General features: G+C 42.9%; 1 protein-coding gene across 3 annotated transcripts in view; it reads right to left on the bottom strand.

Moving 5' to 3' along the window:
* ADGRA3 (adhesion G protein-coupled receptor A3) overlaps positions 1 to 20,744 on the bottom strand; it is a 462,035-nt gene that overhangs the window by 201,791 nt on the left and 239,500 nt on the right. For all 3 annotated transcript variants that reach the window (XM_029590300.1, XM_029590282.1, XM_029590290.1), the window contains one exon: positions 1,897 to 2,046. In XM_029590300.1, coding sequence (XP_029446160.1) covers positions 1,897 to 2,046 — 150 coding nt within the window. The remainder of the gene's footprint in view (positions 1 to 1,896; positions 2,047 to 20,744) is intronic.

The raw sequence follows: 20,744 nt of genomic DNA, 5'->3' as shown, positions 1-20,744 counted from the left end.
GGGAGGAACCATCTGGTAACACCACAAAAGAGCAGAGTTGTTTTTTTTTTTTTAATTCTCCTAAAATCTGAAGCAATCCCGATAGAGAGATATATGTCCACCATCTGCTGTAGAAGGAGAATACTGGCAGGCTGATGTAGCTGCAGGAAAATATATACTGTGACGTCAGCTTGCTCAGTCTCCATCTGCTGGCAGAGGTGTATAACCCACTGGTCCTGAGTCCATCTGTCTACACACTAGGAAAGTACAAACTTCTGCAGCGTGAATTGTGGTAGCAATTCCAAAACATCAGCATACTACTCCTTTTTTGAAAAAGTATCACTGGCTACCTGTTATTTGGAGAATTAAAGTGGCGATGTTGGCCTCTAAGGGTACAAATGGGTTGGCTCCAAACAGTTTTAATTCAGCTTTGAAACTATACCAACCATCAAGGGCTTTGAGATCTGGTTCTCAAATGCTATTAAATGTACCATAATTTACATTAATTCGACTAGATGAGTCAAGAGAGAGACTTATGTACGAGAACCAACGCTCTGGAATAGTTTGCCAGGATGTCTGAAAGCTGAAATTGGGTTGCTAAAGTTTAGGAAAATATTGAAGGCATTTTATTTTCAGCAGACATTTTACATCTGTCATGAACAGAATGGGTGAGGGCACACGCTGTATAATTATTAAAATCTGAGTTTTACTGTACCTTGTGATCTGCTTATATGATAATGTATAATTTTATGTAAGAGAGTATTGTTTTTATTGTTTTAACTGGTCCATTTTTATGAATTTCATGTTGTTCGTTTGTAATGAAGTAATTTTGGATGTTTTATTGGAAACCACCTAGAAATGTTGATAGGTGCTTAATGAATTATTAAATAAATAAATAAAGCCACCTAATGTGCATGAAAGATGTTAATGCACTTACATTATTGTTAGCACTAAATATTAAGGGTCCATATTTCAAAGCGCGTTCAGTGCTCGATAGATGAATAAGTAGGACTTATCTGGCTATTTAGCGGGCTGCTGAATATCTGGTTATATTCAGCGGCCAATAGATAGCTGGATAAGTCACTTATCTGGCTATCTCTTAGCCGCATAAAATGTGGGCGGGCACTGGCAGATCAGGGCAGCACTAATTATCTGGTTAAATTAATCAGATAAGTAGCGATTTGTGTGCGGATATTCAGTGGCATAGTTATGCCGCTGAATATCCCTTGTAACTTAGCCAGATAAGTTATAACCAGCTACATTACATCCCCAGATAGGTCTGAATATCAGGTTCTAAGAAAGTGAGATAATATGTAAAAATATGCAAACAGTCATTATCTATCAGCAGGAAAAACTAGAGGAAAGTTAAATATCACAAATTTTAACACAGATATGTTAACCTTTTTTGTGTAAACTACAGCTCTGGAGGTGTAGTTAACATTCTGCATTAATGCCAATATTAGTGCACTTGCACTACTTTCTATACATCTGAGCATTCTGCAGCTCATCTCACAATATATAAAAGCCAGTTCATTGTTTGGGTAAAGTTTGTTGACTACATGCTGCCATGTGGTCATGCATGGAGAGGCAGAATTGAGCACTTAGTAGAGTCTGCCAGCAGCACATATCCACGCAGTAGTTGGGAAGTGAGGCCATGCCAGCAGGGGAAAAAATGGCACCAGAGGAATGTAGTGAAGAGGTTGGAGGGGATAGAGTGATGTAGCTATGGCAAAAGAAGAGGAAGGGGACTACAGTGGTGGAAGAGAGAAGATAAGAAAGAAAAAAGGAGAAAAGGATGGATGGAAGTTTGCAGAGGAATGGAATGAATAGAGTGGTAGTTAATGCCACATTTACACTACACAGCTAAGTAAAAACATCTTTCAGATACTTATTAATAGACAACAAAAAGTAAGTTACCTCTTTGTACTTTTCAGCAAATCTTCCAAATTTTTCTATCATTTCAGCCACAAAGACAACATCCATCTTATCAGAAAAATTTGCTGCTTCTACAGTATAAGCCAACAATTGTCTGGCCGTTGCCACGGCATTAGTAAGATTGAGAGGCATCTGAGGAGAAATAAGTGTGAAATAAATCACAATATGGATAAAAGGTTAGTTTTGAATATTTTCTTGATACACTGCACAAACCGGAATAGCACTTTAATTCTGTATTTACACACCAGGTAAACCTGCTATTTAAAAACAATGGTGTACAATAAATACCTTTTACAAGTTCACATAAAATACAAATTCATTTTGAACTATGCAGAAAAATGGAAAATTTGCCTCATCCCTTTCCTCCAAATAGTCAGATTATTAACCCTATATGTCTATGATAGAATTTTTTCAAGAAAGTTAATCAGCTGCAGTCTATTTCAACTGTTCTGATTTCTATTTCCATATTCTGAATACATACTAACTTTACACAGACTCTTAAAACAGGATATGTTCTAATTATGAAAAATCTAAATATAAGCCTTATTTGGGAACACCAAAAATACAACAAGTGCTGCAGGTTATATTACAATGTAAGATGAGTTGTAAACATTGCTATAACTCTAGCAGCCGCCACATTACCCACGTGGCCGTTGTCCCTACCTTCTGGCCCTCTACTGCACACCTTAGACAAATTATGCATTCACTTTTGTAAACATGGAAAACACAGAAACTGTCATTGGTATAATAAAGCCATAGCTTTTATTTAACACATCAAGAAAAACTTCCCTGGGTACCCGAGCCAGTATGATGTCTCCACTGCTGCCCGCCCTAGGGACCAAGCAAGGCAGCCTTACTCCATGCGGCCCTCTCGCCTTGTCCCCAAGCAAGGGGGCCCCGACCATCGGCGCATTCCGCACCCCCTCCTTTTTGCTCCACCCAAGGTGCTGATCGGCTACCACGCCATCCTGTGATGTCACTGGCACTACTTGCAATATGCCCAACCGGCCCGGGTAACCGCCAAGACACAAGATAGGGTGGACCCTTGCCTCGTGTCCCCCCACTTAATGAATAAGCTGTGGCCTGTGTCTTTTTCTTGTCATACTATGTCCCGATGGCATCCTGTAGAGCATTATTAAATATGCCGCAACCGTCCTTGCCCCCCAGATGTATTATTATTACCCCTGGAGCAACCCTCGAGCCCTTCAGGCGCCATAGTAGGGGCAATAACTGTTCCCGACACATGCTGGGCTTTCCCATCCATGTGAAGACCCACTCTGGCGGTGCCAGTCCTAAGTGTGGTCCATAGGGTCATCCATGTGCTCTCTTATCAGCCCACCGCATATAGGATTGCCCAATGATCCAAGCTAAATGCTTAACGTATGGCAAATCTTTTATTTTTGTTAGATGTTTTGTTTTATTTTATTATTGTGTATGTTAGCTGTGAACCGTTTTGATTAATTCTTTGAATTGTAAAGGCGGTATACAAACATTTTTAAATAAATACAATAAAATAAAATAAATAAATAAAATATAATTAAGCATTTTGTTTAGATGTGATCACTTTATGCAGAGCAAAATTTCCTTGGGATACACCACCCAGACCGCCTAAATACAAACCATGTATCCTCATCATTAGACCATAGGGTCCATCGTATTGTCCGCATTGGATTGCCATCATCCAATTTTCTTTATCGTGGCTGCTTGAAGTCCAACTTGTGCCATGCTTGTAGCCGCGCACTGCCAAATACTTTTTGATTTGCATATTGTGCAGGTGTGGCACCCCGCCACACGTTTTGCAACAGTGTGGTTCTTCTTCTGGCTTGATCCGCCTTGGACTTGTATATGGTGGTGGTTAATGCCTCTGGCGTCCAACACATTCCTCCTAAGTAATCCGCTATCTCCTGTGCCCTCTTTGTTGGCCCATTTGCTCACTCTCAATGCTCCGAAGAAAGCAAGTGGGAAGGACATACAAACTTTCAAACTTAGACAAGCAAGATGATGCTAATAGGGTCCTGAGAGTGCTCATCATGTTGTGTGTAATGGGGTATCTGCTATCGATGGTGGGCCCTACTTTTCTTGACCATCCTGTCATTATTTTCTTCAGAATGAAGGACTTAGTGGTGTCATCCCGCTTGCGCACTTTGAAAGGAATGATAGGCCTAACCTGGTGGGTTTTTTTTTTTTAATGGAATTCCTAGAGACACCGTTCTCTTCTGCCGTGTCGACGTATTTGACAATTAGAATGTTGGTAACATTTATTTTATTTATTTAACGCTTTTTTATACCGACGTTCATAGGTACATAACATCGGTTTACAAAGAACAGGAGATAGAAAATGAAAGCTTACATATAACAAGTTGAAACATTTTGGATTACAAGGATAGGAGCAAAAAACTTGGCAGAGGGGATATTTTGGGGGAATAAATTTAACAAGTTAACAAGAGTATACACAAGAAAAATATGATTTGAAAGAAGGGTGAAAGAAGGGTGACAGGAGGGAGGTAGAGGGAGGGAGAGAGATGAGGGGGAGAGGGAGGAAGTCAAGGAGGGAGAAGGAAGGTGGAGGGGGAAAAGGGGGATGGAGGATGTAAAGTAATTAGTTAAATGCCTGTTGGAAGAGCCAGGTCTTTCATTTTTATTTTTTTTTTTACTTTTGTGAGCACGATTCCATACGTAAAGTAGGGGGCATTGAGTTCCAAATAGAGGGTCCTGCAATAGATAATGCCCGGTCACTTGTGGAGCTGAGGTGTGTGAGTTTGGGTGAGGGAGTGTGTATGGTCCCTTTGTATGCAGATCTGGTGGGTCTGTTTGAGGAATGAAAATAGAGAGAGTCGTTCATCCAGTTGAATTCCTGGTTGTGTAAGGTTTTGTGAATAATTGTGAGACCCTTGTAGAGGATTCTGAACGAGATGAGGAGCCAGTGGAGGTCTCTTAGGGTGGAAGTGATGTGGTCCATTGTACATGTGTTGGTGAGGATTCTGGCGGCGGCGTTCATGGCCTTACCTCAATCCGTTTTCTCCCAGGAGCTCGTTCACATAGTCCTAGCTCCTTCCCTATGACGTCCATGTAGCTGGTGCCACAGATATGTGTACTAACTCGGAGGTGGTTGCAGACCAATCCTTCATAGGTGTATCGGCATGTGTTCCCCCCCCACCCCCTTTTGCCGAGGCTCTTCCTATGGGAATAACCCGACATGCAACGTTCAAGGTACCAAGGGTGGATTGCACAACCCGTAGCGTTATCACCTTTGATGACATCACTTGCTGTATTATCCTGCGTCGTTTTTATTTTTATTTATTTAGCATTTGTTTATATACCGAGGTACAGCTGACATAGCCTTCACTCCGGTTTACATTATAACAAACCAGTTACATTTAAATTCATAACAGTGTAACAGAGAAATGAATCAGAACATTAACTTAATAAAGACAATAAATATATTGAACAATACATTGAACAATAGATATGAGTGTAAGCAGCACTTGAAGTTGACGGTTGATACCGTTAATGAGAAGAAAAGGTTTCTGCAAGATAGGACGAAAGACAGAAGGAGGGGATTGCTGACATAAAAAGAACGTGAAGGTGGATACGAAAAAGATTTATGTTCTGTTGTCATTGGGTGAGCAGCCATTGTAAGACTGTGAAAGTAGCCAGTCTTTAAGCTCTTTTTTAAAAGATTTAAAGTTTTCTTGCGAATTGAGGTGTTGAGGTAGTGAGTTCCATAATTTTGGGCCTACGATAGAGATGGCTCTATTTCTAGTGGAGGATAATTTGGCTTGAGGTAATGAAGGGACATCCAGCTGAACTTTATATGTAGATCTTGTTGTACGTGAAGATTTATGTAGGTGAATAATATTGTCCAAGGCAGAGTAGTCAGCTTTGTGAATTGATTTGTGTAGGATTTTTGACCTGTTGCTGGACCATCAGTTTTGCTGTGTGCCAACGGTACACGGAAATCCTCTGTGATGGACTGGAATTCACTTAGCAGGTGAAACTTCCTTTTCCTACTCCCTCTGGTCATTAACTGGGTGTACTGGAAGGAGTCTGAAGGCCGCTTCTATGTCAGCTTTTGCCATCCGAGCACCCACACGCATGTACTGAGTAGCGCTACTGCCAAATCAAAGGATGCATACTGCACCGCACACTTCTCTGGGGGCAATCGGTAATTCACAGATGCTCCTGCGAGGGTATGACAGATTCTGCCTGAGCCAGACTCCACCTTTTTCTTTATTAAGACTGACTGCCCGTGGTGAAAGGAACATGTTCTGGAAATGTTGCCGTGGGTAAGGACCGGCCATCCTTCCGAGTGTCATTTCGATCTCTATCCTCTTTTGCACCATGTGTGCATGTTGGATTGCTGATGATGCATTGCTTATAACACCATCATGTGTTGCCCTGTGACTGCGCCTGCCTGACTGAATACCTGCTGGGAGATGACCTTCTTAGATTTTTTGAGCGTATGGGAGGTGACCTTCTTATATTTCTTGAGCGTATTCCTTGATCCGCCGTTTTGCATGTCATCTGCTGCTGTGTTGTCGGGTCCAGGGCGGTGGGTGTTGTGCAGTCGCTAATGGAGAGCCTCCAGTTTGATCCCTAGGTGAGGTTTCCTTTTGTTATGCATGAGCTCACCCCTCTCTTTACTATTCTAACCTTATATATATATATATATATAGATATATATATACACACACACACACACACATGGGACCAGTGTGTGTGTGTGTGGGGGGGGGGGGGTGTCACTCAAGCTCCCCTTGTATGTAGTACTATCAAAAGAACATAAGAAAATGCCATACTGGGTCAGACCAAGGGTCCATCAAGCCCAGCATCCTGTTTCCAACAGTGGCCAATCCAGGCCATAAGAACCTGGCAAGTACCCAAAAACTAAGTCTAGTCCATGTTACCATTGCTAATGGCAGTGGCTATTCTCTAAGTGAACTTAATAGCAGGTAAAGGACTTCTCTCCTCCAAGAACTTATCCAATCCTTTTTTAAACACAGCTATACTAACTGCACTAACCACATCCTCTGGCAACAAATTCCAGAGTTTAATTGTGCGTTGAGTAAAAAAGAACTTTCTCCGATTAGTTTTAAATGTGCCCCATGCTAACTTCATGGAGTGCCCCCTAGTCTTTCTATTATCCAAAAGAGTAAATAACCGATTCACATCTACCCATTCTAGACCTCTCATAATTTTAAACATCTCTATCATATCCCCCCTCAGCCGTCTCTTCTCCAAGCTGAAAAGTCCTAACCTCTTTAGTCTTTCCTCATAGGGGAGCTGTTCCATTCCCCTTATCATTTTGGTAGCCCGTCTCTGTACCTTCTCCATTGCAAATATATCTTTTTTGAGATGCGGCGACCAGAATTGTACACAGTATTCAAGGTGCGGTCTCACCATGGAGCGATACAGAGGCATTATGACATTTTCCGTTTTATTCACCATTCCCTTTCTAATAATTCACAACATTCTGTTTGCTTTTTTGACTGCCGCAGCACACTGAACCGACAATTTCAATGTGTTATCCACTATGAGGCCTAGATCTCTTTCTTGGGCAGTAGCACCTAATGTGGAACCTAACATTTATTTATTTATTTTTAGTTTTTATATACCGATGTTCCTGTATAATATACATATCACACCGGTTTACAAGGAAATAAAACTGACACCTCGGTGGGTAGTTTACATTGTAACAAGATAACAGTTAACATAAAGGGGCAGGGGAACTTGAAGGAGGTTACAGAACATTGTGTAACTATGGCATGGGTTATTTTTCCATATATGCATAACCTTGCACTTATCCACATTAAATGTCATCTGCCATTTTGATGCCCAATTTTCCAGTCTCACAAGGTCTTCCTGCAATTTATCACAATCTGCTTGTGATTTAACTACTCTGAACAATTTTGTGTCATCTGCAAATTTGATTATCTCACTCATCGTATTTCTTTCCAGATCATTTATAAATATATTGAAAAGTAAGGGTCCCAGTACAGATCACTGAGGCACTCCACTGCCCACTCCCTTCCACTGAGAAAATTGTCCATTTAATCCTACTCTCTGTTTCCTGACTTTTAGCCAGTTTATAATCCACGAAAGGACATCACCATTTATACCATGACTTTTTACTTTTCCTATAAGCCTCTCCTGAGGAACTTTGTCAAACGCCTTCTGAAAATCCAAGTACACTACATCTACTGGTTTATTAACTCCTTCAAAAAAGTGAAGCAGATTTGTGAAGCAAGACTTGCCTTGGGTAAAGCCATGCTGCCTTTGTTCCATTAAACCATGTCTTTCTATATGTTCTGTGATTTTGATGTTTAGAACACTTTCTACTATTTTTCCTGGCACTGAAGTCAGGCTAACCGGTCTGTAGTTTCCCGGATCACCCCTGGAGCCCTTTTTAAATATTGGGGTTACATTCTTCAGGTACAATGGATGATTTTAATGGTAGGTTACAAATTTTTACTAATAGGTCTGAAATTTCATTTTTTAGTTCCTTCAGAACTCTGGGGTGTATACCATCCGGTCCGGGTGATTTACTACTCTTCAGTTTGTCAATCAGGCCTACCACATCTTCTAGGTTCACCTTGATTTGGTTCAGTCCATCTGAATCATTACCCATGAAAACCTTCTCCAGTATGGGTACCTCCCCATCATCCTCTTCAGTAAACACCGAAGCAAAGAAACCATTTAATCTTTCTGCGATGGCCTTATCTTCTCTAAGTGCCCCTTTAATCCCTCGATCATCTAACGGTCCAACTGACTCCCTCACAGGCTTTCTACTTCCACGAAAGGACATCGCCACCTATCCCATGACTTTTTACTTTTCCTAGAAGCCTCTCATGAGGAACTTTGTCAAACGCCTTCTGAAAATCCAAGTATACTACATCTACCGGTTCACCTTTATCCATTCCATATCTTTACATCCACCAATTCTCCATGTGAGGGAATTGAACTGGGGCATCAAAATTCTTTCCTGTGCACACCCCTCCCATTTATTTATTTATTTTTTTAAAAAACCTTGTCCGCTGGATCGTGAGTCGCCAAAGGCTATCTGCCTCAGATGCCGGGCTCGGAGCCACGTCTTCAGCGCGGCTTTCCGCCTGTGGATGCCCGGGACATAGCCGCCTCTCACCCCTGTAGGTTCACTACCAGATCCACCTTTACAGAGATATATATATATTTTTTTTTTTTTAAATCTGAAGATGTCTCCTCGCCCACCAACCCCCCCCCCCCCCCATTCTGGGCGCAGGGCGGCTGTGCTAATTCCTTGCCTATCCAAAATGGTGGGTTCCCCAGCCACGCGCCTTCCAATGCCCGCGAAAGCAATGAATTTCCCTCTATCCCCTCCAATACAAATTTGCTGCAGTGACCACGCTGCTCCTGCTGCCCTGTGCACTGGAAACCTCTGCTACCATGAGTGCCTCCCAGCCCACCATGTGGCCTGCAGGTTGCCACCAGATTGGGAATCCACTTTCCTCCCTTCCAAACCACCCCTCAGGCTGTTTGGGTAATGTGAGAGCCGCCATGAGGGCACCAGCTCAATTCACCAAGGATAGGGCTGCAGTTTGAACCAGTAGCCTCGAGGTGACAGGCTCTGTATCACTGTTACCATCCCCCTGAGCCATCCCGTCCCCCTCCCGACGGAAGGAGCCCCTCCGACGGCCTACCTCAACCTCTCCCGCCTGGGACAAACACCCCCTCCCCAACTGGGTCCATCCCCCCACCTGTCCAAATGCAAGTCTGGGACCCCTCTCCCCGAACACATCGAGTCACGGAACTGCCCGCTCCCTCGGAACCCTTTCTCCCCCCGAAGCAGCCCGCCATTCATTTTTCTAACCCTTGTTTTTGAACTGGCCTTGCTGCACCCGCTGCTCTCCCTGTTCAGCGGGTTGAATTTTTTCGGCACACGCTGGAAAGAAGAGGGTTCTCGGGCCTCCGTTGCGGCCCTGGGCCGATGACATCATCAGCCTGCGTCGCCAACGAACTCCCTAGGTGCCGACGCCCGGGCCATGCCTTAGCGCCACATCATCGCGCTTGCGCAGGGATGTGAGAGCCCAATTCCGCACCGGATACTCCCGTCCGCATTGCCGCGCGCCTCTCCCCCCCCCCCTTTCCCCCCTTGTGCTGCCGTCCTTCATGGGGGTGGCGGCGCATCGGTTAAAGGTGAGCTCTGGCCAGGAGGTGCAGGCCCACCTATAACTTTCCTCATTACATATTTTTATCTCCATTTATTACATGTTTTATTTCTTTTTATTTGTGATCTCTCCTATAGCAGTAAAGGTCAAAACCTTGCCCTTAAACTACATGCTTCTATTTGATGTTCTATTTTCTTTGTAAAATGTTGGAAAAAAATTGCTGATCAGTTCATTTCTAAATATTAAACAATTCTGAACACCTACACGTTTGGTTGTTTTACAGAGTGGAATTAAGGCCAAAAGAAAATATATTGGTAAAACAGGAGCCATCAGCTATTCTCCAAAGTATATATCCTTCTTGCCAACAAAATCATTACAAATTGCAATTATATCATTGTGCCCACTAATCGAATTACTTACATTTTAGGCAGAATATGCATGTGCTGGACTGAGATATGCACTGTAAGAACAGAATTATAAACAGTAGAAATGATACATTATGATGAATGTTCTACAAAGAAGCGATATTGTATAGGATTGCTTAATCTATGTCTGACAAGCTTGGCTAAAGGATGTATTCAGAAAGTAGACCTCAGTGTCCTTCCACTGGCCCTACATGATATAAAACAAGTATGGTAAAGAGAGAGAGAAACAACAAATGAATAGGCTCTGTAGCGAGGAAGTTAAAGTCACAAGAGAAAGTAAGCTGTTTCTCACTCTCGGCTAATGTTTTGGGAGATAGTATTCATCTCTCAAATTTGCTATTAGATATGCAGACAAAAAGAATATAACTAACAGAGGCACAGGGGAGAGACTCCCGAATTTCCATACGTGGCAGAGCTATATTGCTTTCCTGGGCCCTTTTTATTTCTGTACAGGAAAGTATTATATTGTATTATCATCATTGCCTTTGCTATTAAGTATTATCTCTGCATTACATTCTGAAGCATAACCGAGCACAGAATATACCTATTTCTGGAATCTATAGTTATACTGACTGAGGGTGTGAGTGTGGCATTTTGTGTCTATGGGTAGCAAATTTCACCAGGGAAACGCTGGGGCATACAGGCCTTGTGCCTTGGACAAATTCCTGGAAGAAAAGTCCATAAGCCATTACTAAGGTGGACCTGGAGAAATCCACTGCTTATCCCTGAGATAAGCAGCATGGAATGTCAGCCTTTTGGGATCCTGTCAGGTACTTGTGAACTGGATTGGCCATTATTTGAAACAGGATACTGGGCTATATAGACCTTTGGTCTGACCCAGTATGACAAATTTTATGTTCTTATGACTTACCAAACCCACACAGTGAACCTATAACAGATGTTGTGTGGAGTAGAAGCCTTGTGGTTAGTCATGGGCTGAGAATGGGATTGGAGTAGTAGCTTAGTATTTAGAGCAGTAGGCTACGAACAAGGAAAACCAGGGTTCAGTTCCTGCTGCTGCTCCTTATGATCTTGGGCAAGTCACTTCATCATTCATTGCCTCAAGTACAGACAGATTGTGGGCTCACAGGACAAGGAAATACACGAAGTACCTGAATGTAATACACTTTGAAGTGCCGCAAAAGTGGAATATAAATTAAATAAATAAAGACGTGTGTCTTTATTTAACACTTGACATTTAACATGATCACTATGGAAAGCACTGGTGACAATTTTATGCTATCTATATTATAGTATATAGCCTGTAGGTATGTTCTTCCATAGCCACATGTTTTTTGGCTACTTGCAAAAAGAAACATGCTGCAGTAGCATACAAATCAAAGTGCCTTGGTACATTGTGTTTGTCCTTCCAACTGCATGGTGTTAACTGTTCATGGCAACAAAACAATAGTTGGCAAATAAGGACCATTCAGGCTGCCCAGCTGCTCCTGCCTGCTGTGTCACCATAGATGCTGCTCCTGCCTTCTGTATATATCCACAGCATGTGCAAATTCAGTCACTACATTAGGTTTATGAATTTGATAGTAACTAACAACAGACAATAATATAGTGAATATCAGCCAATAAGTAACAGCCCAGTTGTGCCTGACTACAATTGCTCCAGCTAAGGAGCTCTAGCTGTCAACAGTGAAACTCGATTTCTTGCAGGAGATCACTCTTCATCCAAACTGGTTTTATCATCCCTCTTTTATCACTTTCTAGATAGATTACCTTTTAAAATTTCCATATTTAAAACAACAGCCATTTCATTTCATCTAGCTAACTTTTCCTTGTCCTGTGTTATTACCAATGCCCTCCATATCTGTCCCAAGTATGCTTCAATTTTGTCAGTTTTTGTTTCTAACAGCTCTGCTTCTAGGCTACTGCAGGCACCTATCTCCTTCTCTGTAAAGAAATAGCAACTATTTCCCCTGAGCCTTCGTATCATGGCTCTTTGTCTTTTAATTTCTTTTACTACAGAAAAGTGTATCTTCTCATACTTCAAAATATTTTAATTACTATTATTAAATATTTCTATCATGTCTCCCACTTTGCCCAGCAAATGCACTTTGAGTTTCTTAAGCCTCTTTTTGTGTGCTTGTTTCAGACCCTTTTCCAGTTTGATAGCCCTTCTGAGAACACCTTCCATTCTTTCAATGTCCTTAGAAAAGGTATAGCCTCCAGAAATGGTAGGGTTTTTACTAGTAACCAATAAAAAGCACCATTACCTCCTTTTTCTTGCAACACCAGAGAATACTCTAACTTTCCCTAATGCTTTATCTCTCTCAGTAAAGCAAGTCTGCTTACCTGTAAAAAGACAGCAGAAGGAATTAGCCATAAAGCATGGGTGACAATCTGATGGCATCAGCATGGATCCATCTATCAGAGCTCGGTGAAGACTTCACTGAGCATGCACAGTGCTTCATGAGCCTTTCAGTCTCTTTGAGAGCTTGAGCTTTAGCAAAGTAGTCAACTCTCTAGAGAGATATGCAGGCATTAAATATTGATAATTCATCCTGCTGTCTATGGAAAACCATATTTGCAGGGAAGCAAACTTCCTTTCTCTGTCGACAGACAAGCATAAATTATATATTAAACATGGGAAATTCCAAGCTGAAGGTTGCAGAGTGAAGCAACCATTGAAACAAGCAATCTGAACACCACCAAAGGAGAGTGGACTACTTGATGAACAGGCTGCACAAAACTACTTGTCCACAGTAACTGTCCTTGTTGTTGAGAGAGTTATGCGATATGAAGATGAGAACTGACTATCAAATAGCAGCTTAGCAAATATCTTCAATGGAAGTGGCCCTTAAATGAGCCATTGAAAATGCAATAGCTCTCACTTGATGAGCCTTGACAGAATCTGTAATCTACAAGCCAGCCAGCACATAACAATATAGTCTGCTAACCAATTAGACAGTTATTTTGGCAACTGACTATCCCAATCTATTGAGATTAAAGGATACAAACAGCTGAGAAGCTTGACAATAAGGCTGAATCCTTTTCTAGTAATACACTAGTGCCCTTTAATCTCTCTATATATGTGGTCTCCGGAAAAAAGTAGGCAGCACAATAGTTTAGTTGATGGAGGAATGCATATACTTTTGGTAGGAACTTGGGGTTAGTACTAGAGATGTGAATCGGAACCGGAATCGGTTCGGATTCCGGTTCCGATTCACATGTGGGTTTTTTTCCATCGGGCCCGATCGCGTTTTGTTTATCGGCTGCGCCCCAGCCGATAAACAAAAAGCCCACCCGACCCTTTAAAAGTAACCCCTTAGCTTCCCCCCCCAAACCTTTTTACAGGTACCTGGTGGTCCAGTGGGGGTCCTGGGAGCGATCTCCCGCGATCTCCCGCTCCAGGCCGTCCTCCGGCTCCCGGGCCATCGGCTGCCACTAATCAAAATGGTGCCGATGGCCCTTTGCCTTACCATGTGACAGGGTATCCGTGCCATTGGCCGGATCCTGTCACATGGTAGGAGCACTGGATGGCCGGCACCATCTTGTGCTCCTACCATGTGACAGGGGCTGACCAATGGCACCAGTAGCCCCTGTGACATAGTAAGGGCAAAGGCTATCGGCGCCATTTTGAATACTGGCAGCCGATGGTCCGAGTGCAGGAGGTCGCTCCTGGACCCCCGCTGGACTTTTGGCAAGTCTTGTAGGGGTCAGGAGGGTCCCCTAAGACTTGCCAAAAGCCCCTGGTGGTCCAGGGGGGTCCGGGAGCGATCTCCTGCACTCAGGCCATCGGCTGCCAGTAATCATGTTGAGGTCCCAAAGTACTGGAGGTTTACTGACCAGAAACTTGGAATGCCACAACCACTCATGAACTTTGCAACTATTGAGTAGACAGGCATCACATATCCTTCTACCCCCCCCCCCCCCCCCCAAGTGATATGCTGCAATGGCACTTAGATTTACTTTAACTGAAGAGGTGCTTAAAGCCTAAGGACAAGAGGAAGAACAGATATTGAAGCACTTCCCTTGGGCCATATGAGAAATGATCAAGCCAGCTGATCCACACCTCTTCCACTTTAATGTATAGGATCTTCTGGTGGAAAGCTTTCTAGCCAAAATAAGCATATCCACCATCTCCTTTAGAATGAGTAATGAGAAGATACTGCATATTCAACATCCTTGCTGTAAGGGCCAGTGATGACAGGCTCAGATGAGAGTCTATTGCCCTCCTGTGTAAAGAGAGTCAGAGAAACTGGAAATAAAATTGTTAGACTGATGAGATATCAATACCACACTTAAAGTGGTCATGCCAGTGCTATTAGAATCAATCTTTCCTTGTCCTGAATGACCTATTGGGAAGATCTGACAATAAGAGGAATTAGTGGGTATGGATAGAATAGACCAGATTCTAGTTGGGCACAAAGGCATCAGGAGCTGAACTATAGCTGCTTGGAAGAGTAGAGTTGCAGAAATCCACTGCTTATTTTTGGTATAAGCAGTTTGGAATCTATCTACCCCTTGGGATCCTGCCAGGTACTTGTGACCTGGATTGGCCACTGTTGGAAACAGGATACTGGCTTGATGGACCTTTGGTCTTACCCAGTATGGCAATTCTTATATTCTTATGGAAGCATGGAACAGAAGCACTTGACCTTTTTGTTGTCCTTTGAGGAGAACAGGTTGACCACCGGCGCTCCCCCAAAGATTCAAAAACTCGTCCGCAATCCTTTGATTCAAAGGTGCACGTGTGAGGTGGCACCACTCTACTTAGGTGGTCTGTCAACACATTTTACACTCCTGGAAGATGGGTGCTATGACCACTGGTCTATGAACAGATTCATAGGATTTCCTCGCAGAGGGCGTACAAGTTCATGAATCCTGTTTTTATGTAGAACATGGCCACTTGGTTGTCCATCTGGATCAGTATTTCCTTTCCCGAGAAAAGGTGACAGAATTCTCCTAGCGCATAACTGATATCTTGCAGCTCCAGCAGGATGACTTGCAGAAGGCTCTTTACTGTGGATCACAACTGGTGGGTCTACGCAGTTTCCATGTACACCCCCCCCCCCTTTGAGTGGAAGAGTCAATAGACAAGATCACTCAATGTGCTGGAATGCACAGCAAGAGGTTCATCTTGAGTACCTTTGGGTTCATCAACCGCAGAAGGGATGCCCTCATCTCAGGAGTCGCAAAGATTTGGTGGGATAACTTTTCATAGAACTGATCCCACCGATTTGTGAGGGCCCACTGAAGAGAACTATATGCATTGCTACAGCCATGAGTCCCAGATGAACCAAAGGTAATCTAGTTGGCACTCAGTGCAACTGAAGAAAAGAGCTCACTAGGCCCATCAGTAATGTGGCTCTTTCAACTGGAAGAAATGCCTTCTCCTTGGCTTAGTCCATCCATGCTCTTATGAACTGAATCCTTTGAGACGGGGTCAGGTTGGACTTCAGGGGAGTTGACCAGGAACCCAAGTAACTGAATAAATCAAATTTATTTTTTATTTTATTTATTTAGAACTTTTTTATATACCGACAACCGTTTGCACATCATATCGGTTTACAAGTAACTCAACTTTCCGGCAATGCCTTTACAGGGAACAATAACTATGTATACAAGAACTTGCAACTAATATAGAAGTGGGGTAACTATTTACAGGTACGATGGTAATTTACAGCAGCAATTTACAGTTTCCCAGGTACGGTGGCATATAAACAATAAACTGATTGCTTCCATGGGACTCCAGAACTCCTGTCGGAGATGGACCCATCACCAACCAATCATCAGGTATGGAATACGTAAACTCAGCAGATACACAACCATTGCAAGGCATTTTGTGAACTCTCTTGACAACATAGAGATGCCAAAAGGAAGCACCTTGTAGTGCATGTCCTTCAGCAGAAATCTGAGGAACTTCTGGTGAGAAGAATGAATGGGGGATGCTTACATATGTGTCTTTCTTCCAGGGTTGAATGATGGGACAAATTGTGTGGAGGGAGTTCATCTTGAACCTCTCACAAACCAACAGTTTATTCAATCCAGAAAGTCTCAATTTCCTAACTTCTTGGGGATCATAAAACACCAGGAGAAGAACTCCTGGCCACACACCCAAGAAGAGACAAGCAAATGGTAACCAAGCTCCACTGGTACACATGGTGGCACTGATCCATATTATAAGAAAGGACTGGGCCCTCCCCCCCATAAACACACAGGAAGAGGCAGAAAGGCGAGTCTCAAGGACATCAAAAACAGGTCCTGGGCTTAAGCTGCAACTGCTGCTGGGCCTTCAATTGATGCCTTTCCCTCTGCCAGAATCTAGCAAGCAGATGCTGTTACTAAAGAATGGAATGAGCCCAAGTATATTGAAAAGAGCAGAAGGAGAATATTTAGAAGAATAGATGCTTTAAGAAAAGTATTGTCACCGGACTGGAGGGAGCCAGTCGGTCCCCTGCTGCCACCAACAACTGTAGGGTGGACTAATGTTCCTTAATCAGAGCCACCATCTTCATCTTGTTGCCAAACAACTTCCCCCTAACACAGGGAAAATCCACAAGACAGTCATGCACATTTTTACTAAGGCCACTCATTCTCAACCATGCAAGCTTTGACCTCTGATGGAAGCAGCTAAGTGTCAAAAGCACAGAAGAATCAGATGCTTCTCACATTCTTAAATATCCTTTACAGCTCATCGGAATTCCACCTTTTCCCAAACTGATGAGTCTATCAAAGGGTATCAGTTTTTGCAAACATTCATTCAAATAATATAACATGCATTGCTGATGAGCCGTGATCCAGATGCTAAGCATGGATCCCTGGAAGTTCTTCCATCTAAACATATCTAACATCTTTGGGTTATCACAAATGCACTGTGCTGGATGACAACTCCAGCACAGAGTAGTGTGATAGCTGAGATTGTACCTTACACATCAGATCCAGGTTTTGGCCACCAGAAGGCTTGATATCAGAGGTCTTGCACATCCTCATCTGTATGTCTTTGAAGAGTCTATGTGCTGGAATGGATGCAGCATCTGGTGGTGGTTAGAAACTGAAGAAGCCTGAAGACATACACGCTCTAGGATCTACCTCCTTCCTGACACTGATAGGAAAGTGCTTTTGCCAAATTATCCAGGGAACATGAGTAGTAGAGATCTTCCAGAGGAAATATATGCTGGGGCAAGCCCTGTAAAGTGTCAGAAGGATTCCCTGGGGAATCCTACTCCTCCCTCGACCACTGCAATACTCTGAGCCAAGACTCCAATGATGATGGCAGTGACAGCAGAGAAGACATTTGCTACTCTGAAGGGGAAGATTCTGGGAGGAACCTTGAGTGCACTGAAGCCACTTCTTTCACTTCTGATCCAGGAACAGACTCCCCTGGAGGCAGCAAATCTACGACAACAGGGAAAGGACTTATTCCCCTCATTGGAAGTCCCTGAAGTGCAGCATGAGCCTCTTTGTGTGTGGGGGGGGGGGGGGGGAGGCCTTTGAGCAGCACCTCTATGTGGGAAGATGTCCATTTGGAAAGGAGAGGCTCAACCTTCCTCTTCTGTCCTCAGGATCTAGAAATGTTCCCCAGAAGCTTTGACAGCTGGACTCCCAAAGGCCAAGGGATCCTCTGCACTGGAACTGGAGAAGAGACCTAAATCAGCTCATCTTCACTAAAGCCGCTGATGCCAGTAGTGTTGAGTGGGAGCTTGAGACTGCAGTAGTAGCTGTAGCCATGGCCGGCTACAGAGCACGTCGAGCCAGATGCGGCAAGACTTATCTTTGATGGATGCTATGTCTTCCGAATGGCACTGGAGATGATTCTCTCTTTTTTGTTTTTTTATTTTCTTTTTAATTGCATTTATTAAAAGACAACCAAGGAACACATCAACAAGATGTCAAGGAATAATCAGATACGGTTACAATTCAAATAGTCATTATTCGGTAACAAGAAATATAATCCAAAACAGGAAAAAAAATGCAATTGTAATCCGTATATCTCTAAGGAAATAAGAGGGGGGGAAGGGTCATAAAGATAAAATAACAATGAAATATGTAAAAGGAAATAGATGAGAAATCACACCAATAATCATCTATTGCCTACCCTCATGAGACCTATTAGGTATGCGCATCTAAAAATGTACGAAGTTGTGAGAGATAAAATAAAAAAAGAGATAGTTAAAATTTCCATAATTAATTTGGCATTTACATGGATACAGCAAAATAAAACAAGCCTCCCTTGAAAGAACCTCATCATGCATTGACAGAAATTCTTTCCTCCGAAGTTGGGTTGATCTTGTAACATCTGGAAAAATCCATATCTTCTGTCCATAGAATATAGATTCTCTATTATGAACGAAGAATCAAAGTATTGCGATCCGAAAGAAAAGCAAATGAGACCAAAAGAGTTTTTCTTCTAGAAACTTCCAACTCATGCGATAGATCCAGAAGCTGAGTTAAATTCACAGAGGGTTCTTTAGGAGAATCTGTTATTGGTGTTCCTTCAGACTTAGGTAGAAAATATTTCTTAGTGTTTCACTGGCATTGCTGTTTCAGGGATTTTTAATATTTGAGAAAGATAGCTTTTAAATAAGTCTATAATGGGCAGAGATTTTATAACCGGAAAGTTCAAAACTCGCAAGTTATAACTTCTCAAATAATTTTCAATGTTTTCCAAATTCTTTGAAGTGATCAAATCAGATTGGACCAAAGAATGTTGAATTTTCTTCGCTCTAGTAAGCAGTGTATCCACCACATCAAATTTTGTTCCATATTGAAAAGTAGTATTAACATTAGCCAGAACCTTTGAATTAGTCTCCATGAAAATCTTAGTAAGGGTAGAAATAGAGTATTTGAGGGTCACAATAGCTTGCCATTAAACTTCCAACATAATCTCTGGAGGTTTAATCAAACCCAAATTAGATGATAAAGCATTCGAGTCTGCACCACCTCTAATCCTTATACCGCCCTCAAGCTGATCCAGCAGGGTTAATGTTCAACTTACAGTTGGAGAAATAGCCCCTTCCAAAACCTTTTCTCCAGGGCTCAATCCTCCTGCAGCGCCAAGTATGGAATCAGGCTCCAACAGTTCAGATCCAGATCGGGAATATCCACTGCTTGCCTCAGTCCCAGATCAGCTTGGCTCAGCTTCTCCATGGGCAGTTGTTCAAACAGCTCACATTTAGGAGGAGAAGGCATGGTAGGTGCCTCAGGGGTCAAAGTTGTCTCCTCGATCAGCAGGGACAGCGTATGCCCAGGGTCATTCCCTGCTGCGATCGTTTCCAGAGCCGTTTTTGGGGTGGCAGAAAAGAATCCCTCAATCCGCGGCTGCAGATTTTCCACTGACAGGGAGCTTATACTGGCGCCCTGCAGCTTAGCCTTGCGCTTTGTGTGTGGTATGGAGAATATAGGAAAAAGGTAAAAGAAATCACAGTGGAGGAGCTCTTCTCAGCATTCCTCGGTGGCAGCCATCTTGACTCTAAGAGATGATACTTTCTATGCTGTAGCAGAACCTTTACATTTCAGCATCAAGGTGCTCCTTCCTGTCAAGGACAGGGCATTAGCAGTTCGCACCATGGAGCAGGTCCATGCCGAAGAGATAAACAGTGCTCTGGACTGGCCTGGATCCAGATAGAAGATGTGGATTGACACTATGCCAAAAATGAAGATGGAACCTGAACCTGGGAAATCTTGTCAAATCTCAGGGTCAAAGTCAGCTACAGCGGAGCACCATGGCAACCGTTCAGCACTCTTTTGTGCTATGGGAGATGCTCATGAAGGGAGATCCTTCATACTTCTTAGGCACTCTTCTCTGTGCTCAGCCAGCATCCTGCTTTTCTCCAAAAAATTTCAAAAGCAATTCCATTTACTTTGCAGGATATAGCAGATCCTAGAGAAGATATATTTGGCATATTAAATATATTTAAAAGCCAAAACAAGCAGTAGCTATTCCAGTTCAGAGTGTGCTATACCTACAAAAGGGAAAAGAAAAAAATATATATATGAAAGCCACCCATTGCCCACTGGGGAACAGCAGGAATATATCTCTGGAATATTAGAGTGTGAATACTTATGCAAAGAGAAGAGGTGAGTGTCTGCAGGCAGTGAGTCAGGTGATGGCAGAGATGAGGCATCTGAGTGAAAAAGCATCTGCACCAAAAGGAAGAGCAGGAATGCAACCACCATCTCCACATACTGCAGCGACTAGCGATGACAAAGCAGGGTTCAGGAGATGTCATTGGTTGTCTGGAGTAGCAGCATTCAGGAACTGTCATTGGTGGTCTGGCGTGGCAGGGATCAGGGATTGTCATTG

The sequence above is a fragment of the Rhinatrema bivittatum genome, chromosome 1 (assembly GCF_901001135.1).
Source record: "Rhinatrema bivittatum chromosome 1, aRhiBiv1.1, whole genome shotgun sequence".
Classification (NCBI taxonomy): Eukaryota; Metazoa; Chordata; class Amphibia; order Gymnophiona; family Rhinatrematidae; genus Rhinatrema; species Rhinatrema bivittatum.
This window is presented reverse-complemented; position numbering and strand designations above follow the sequence as displayed.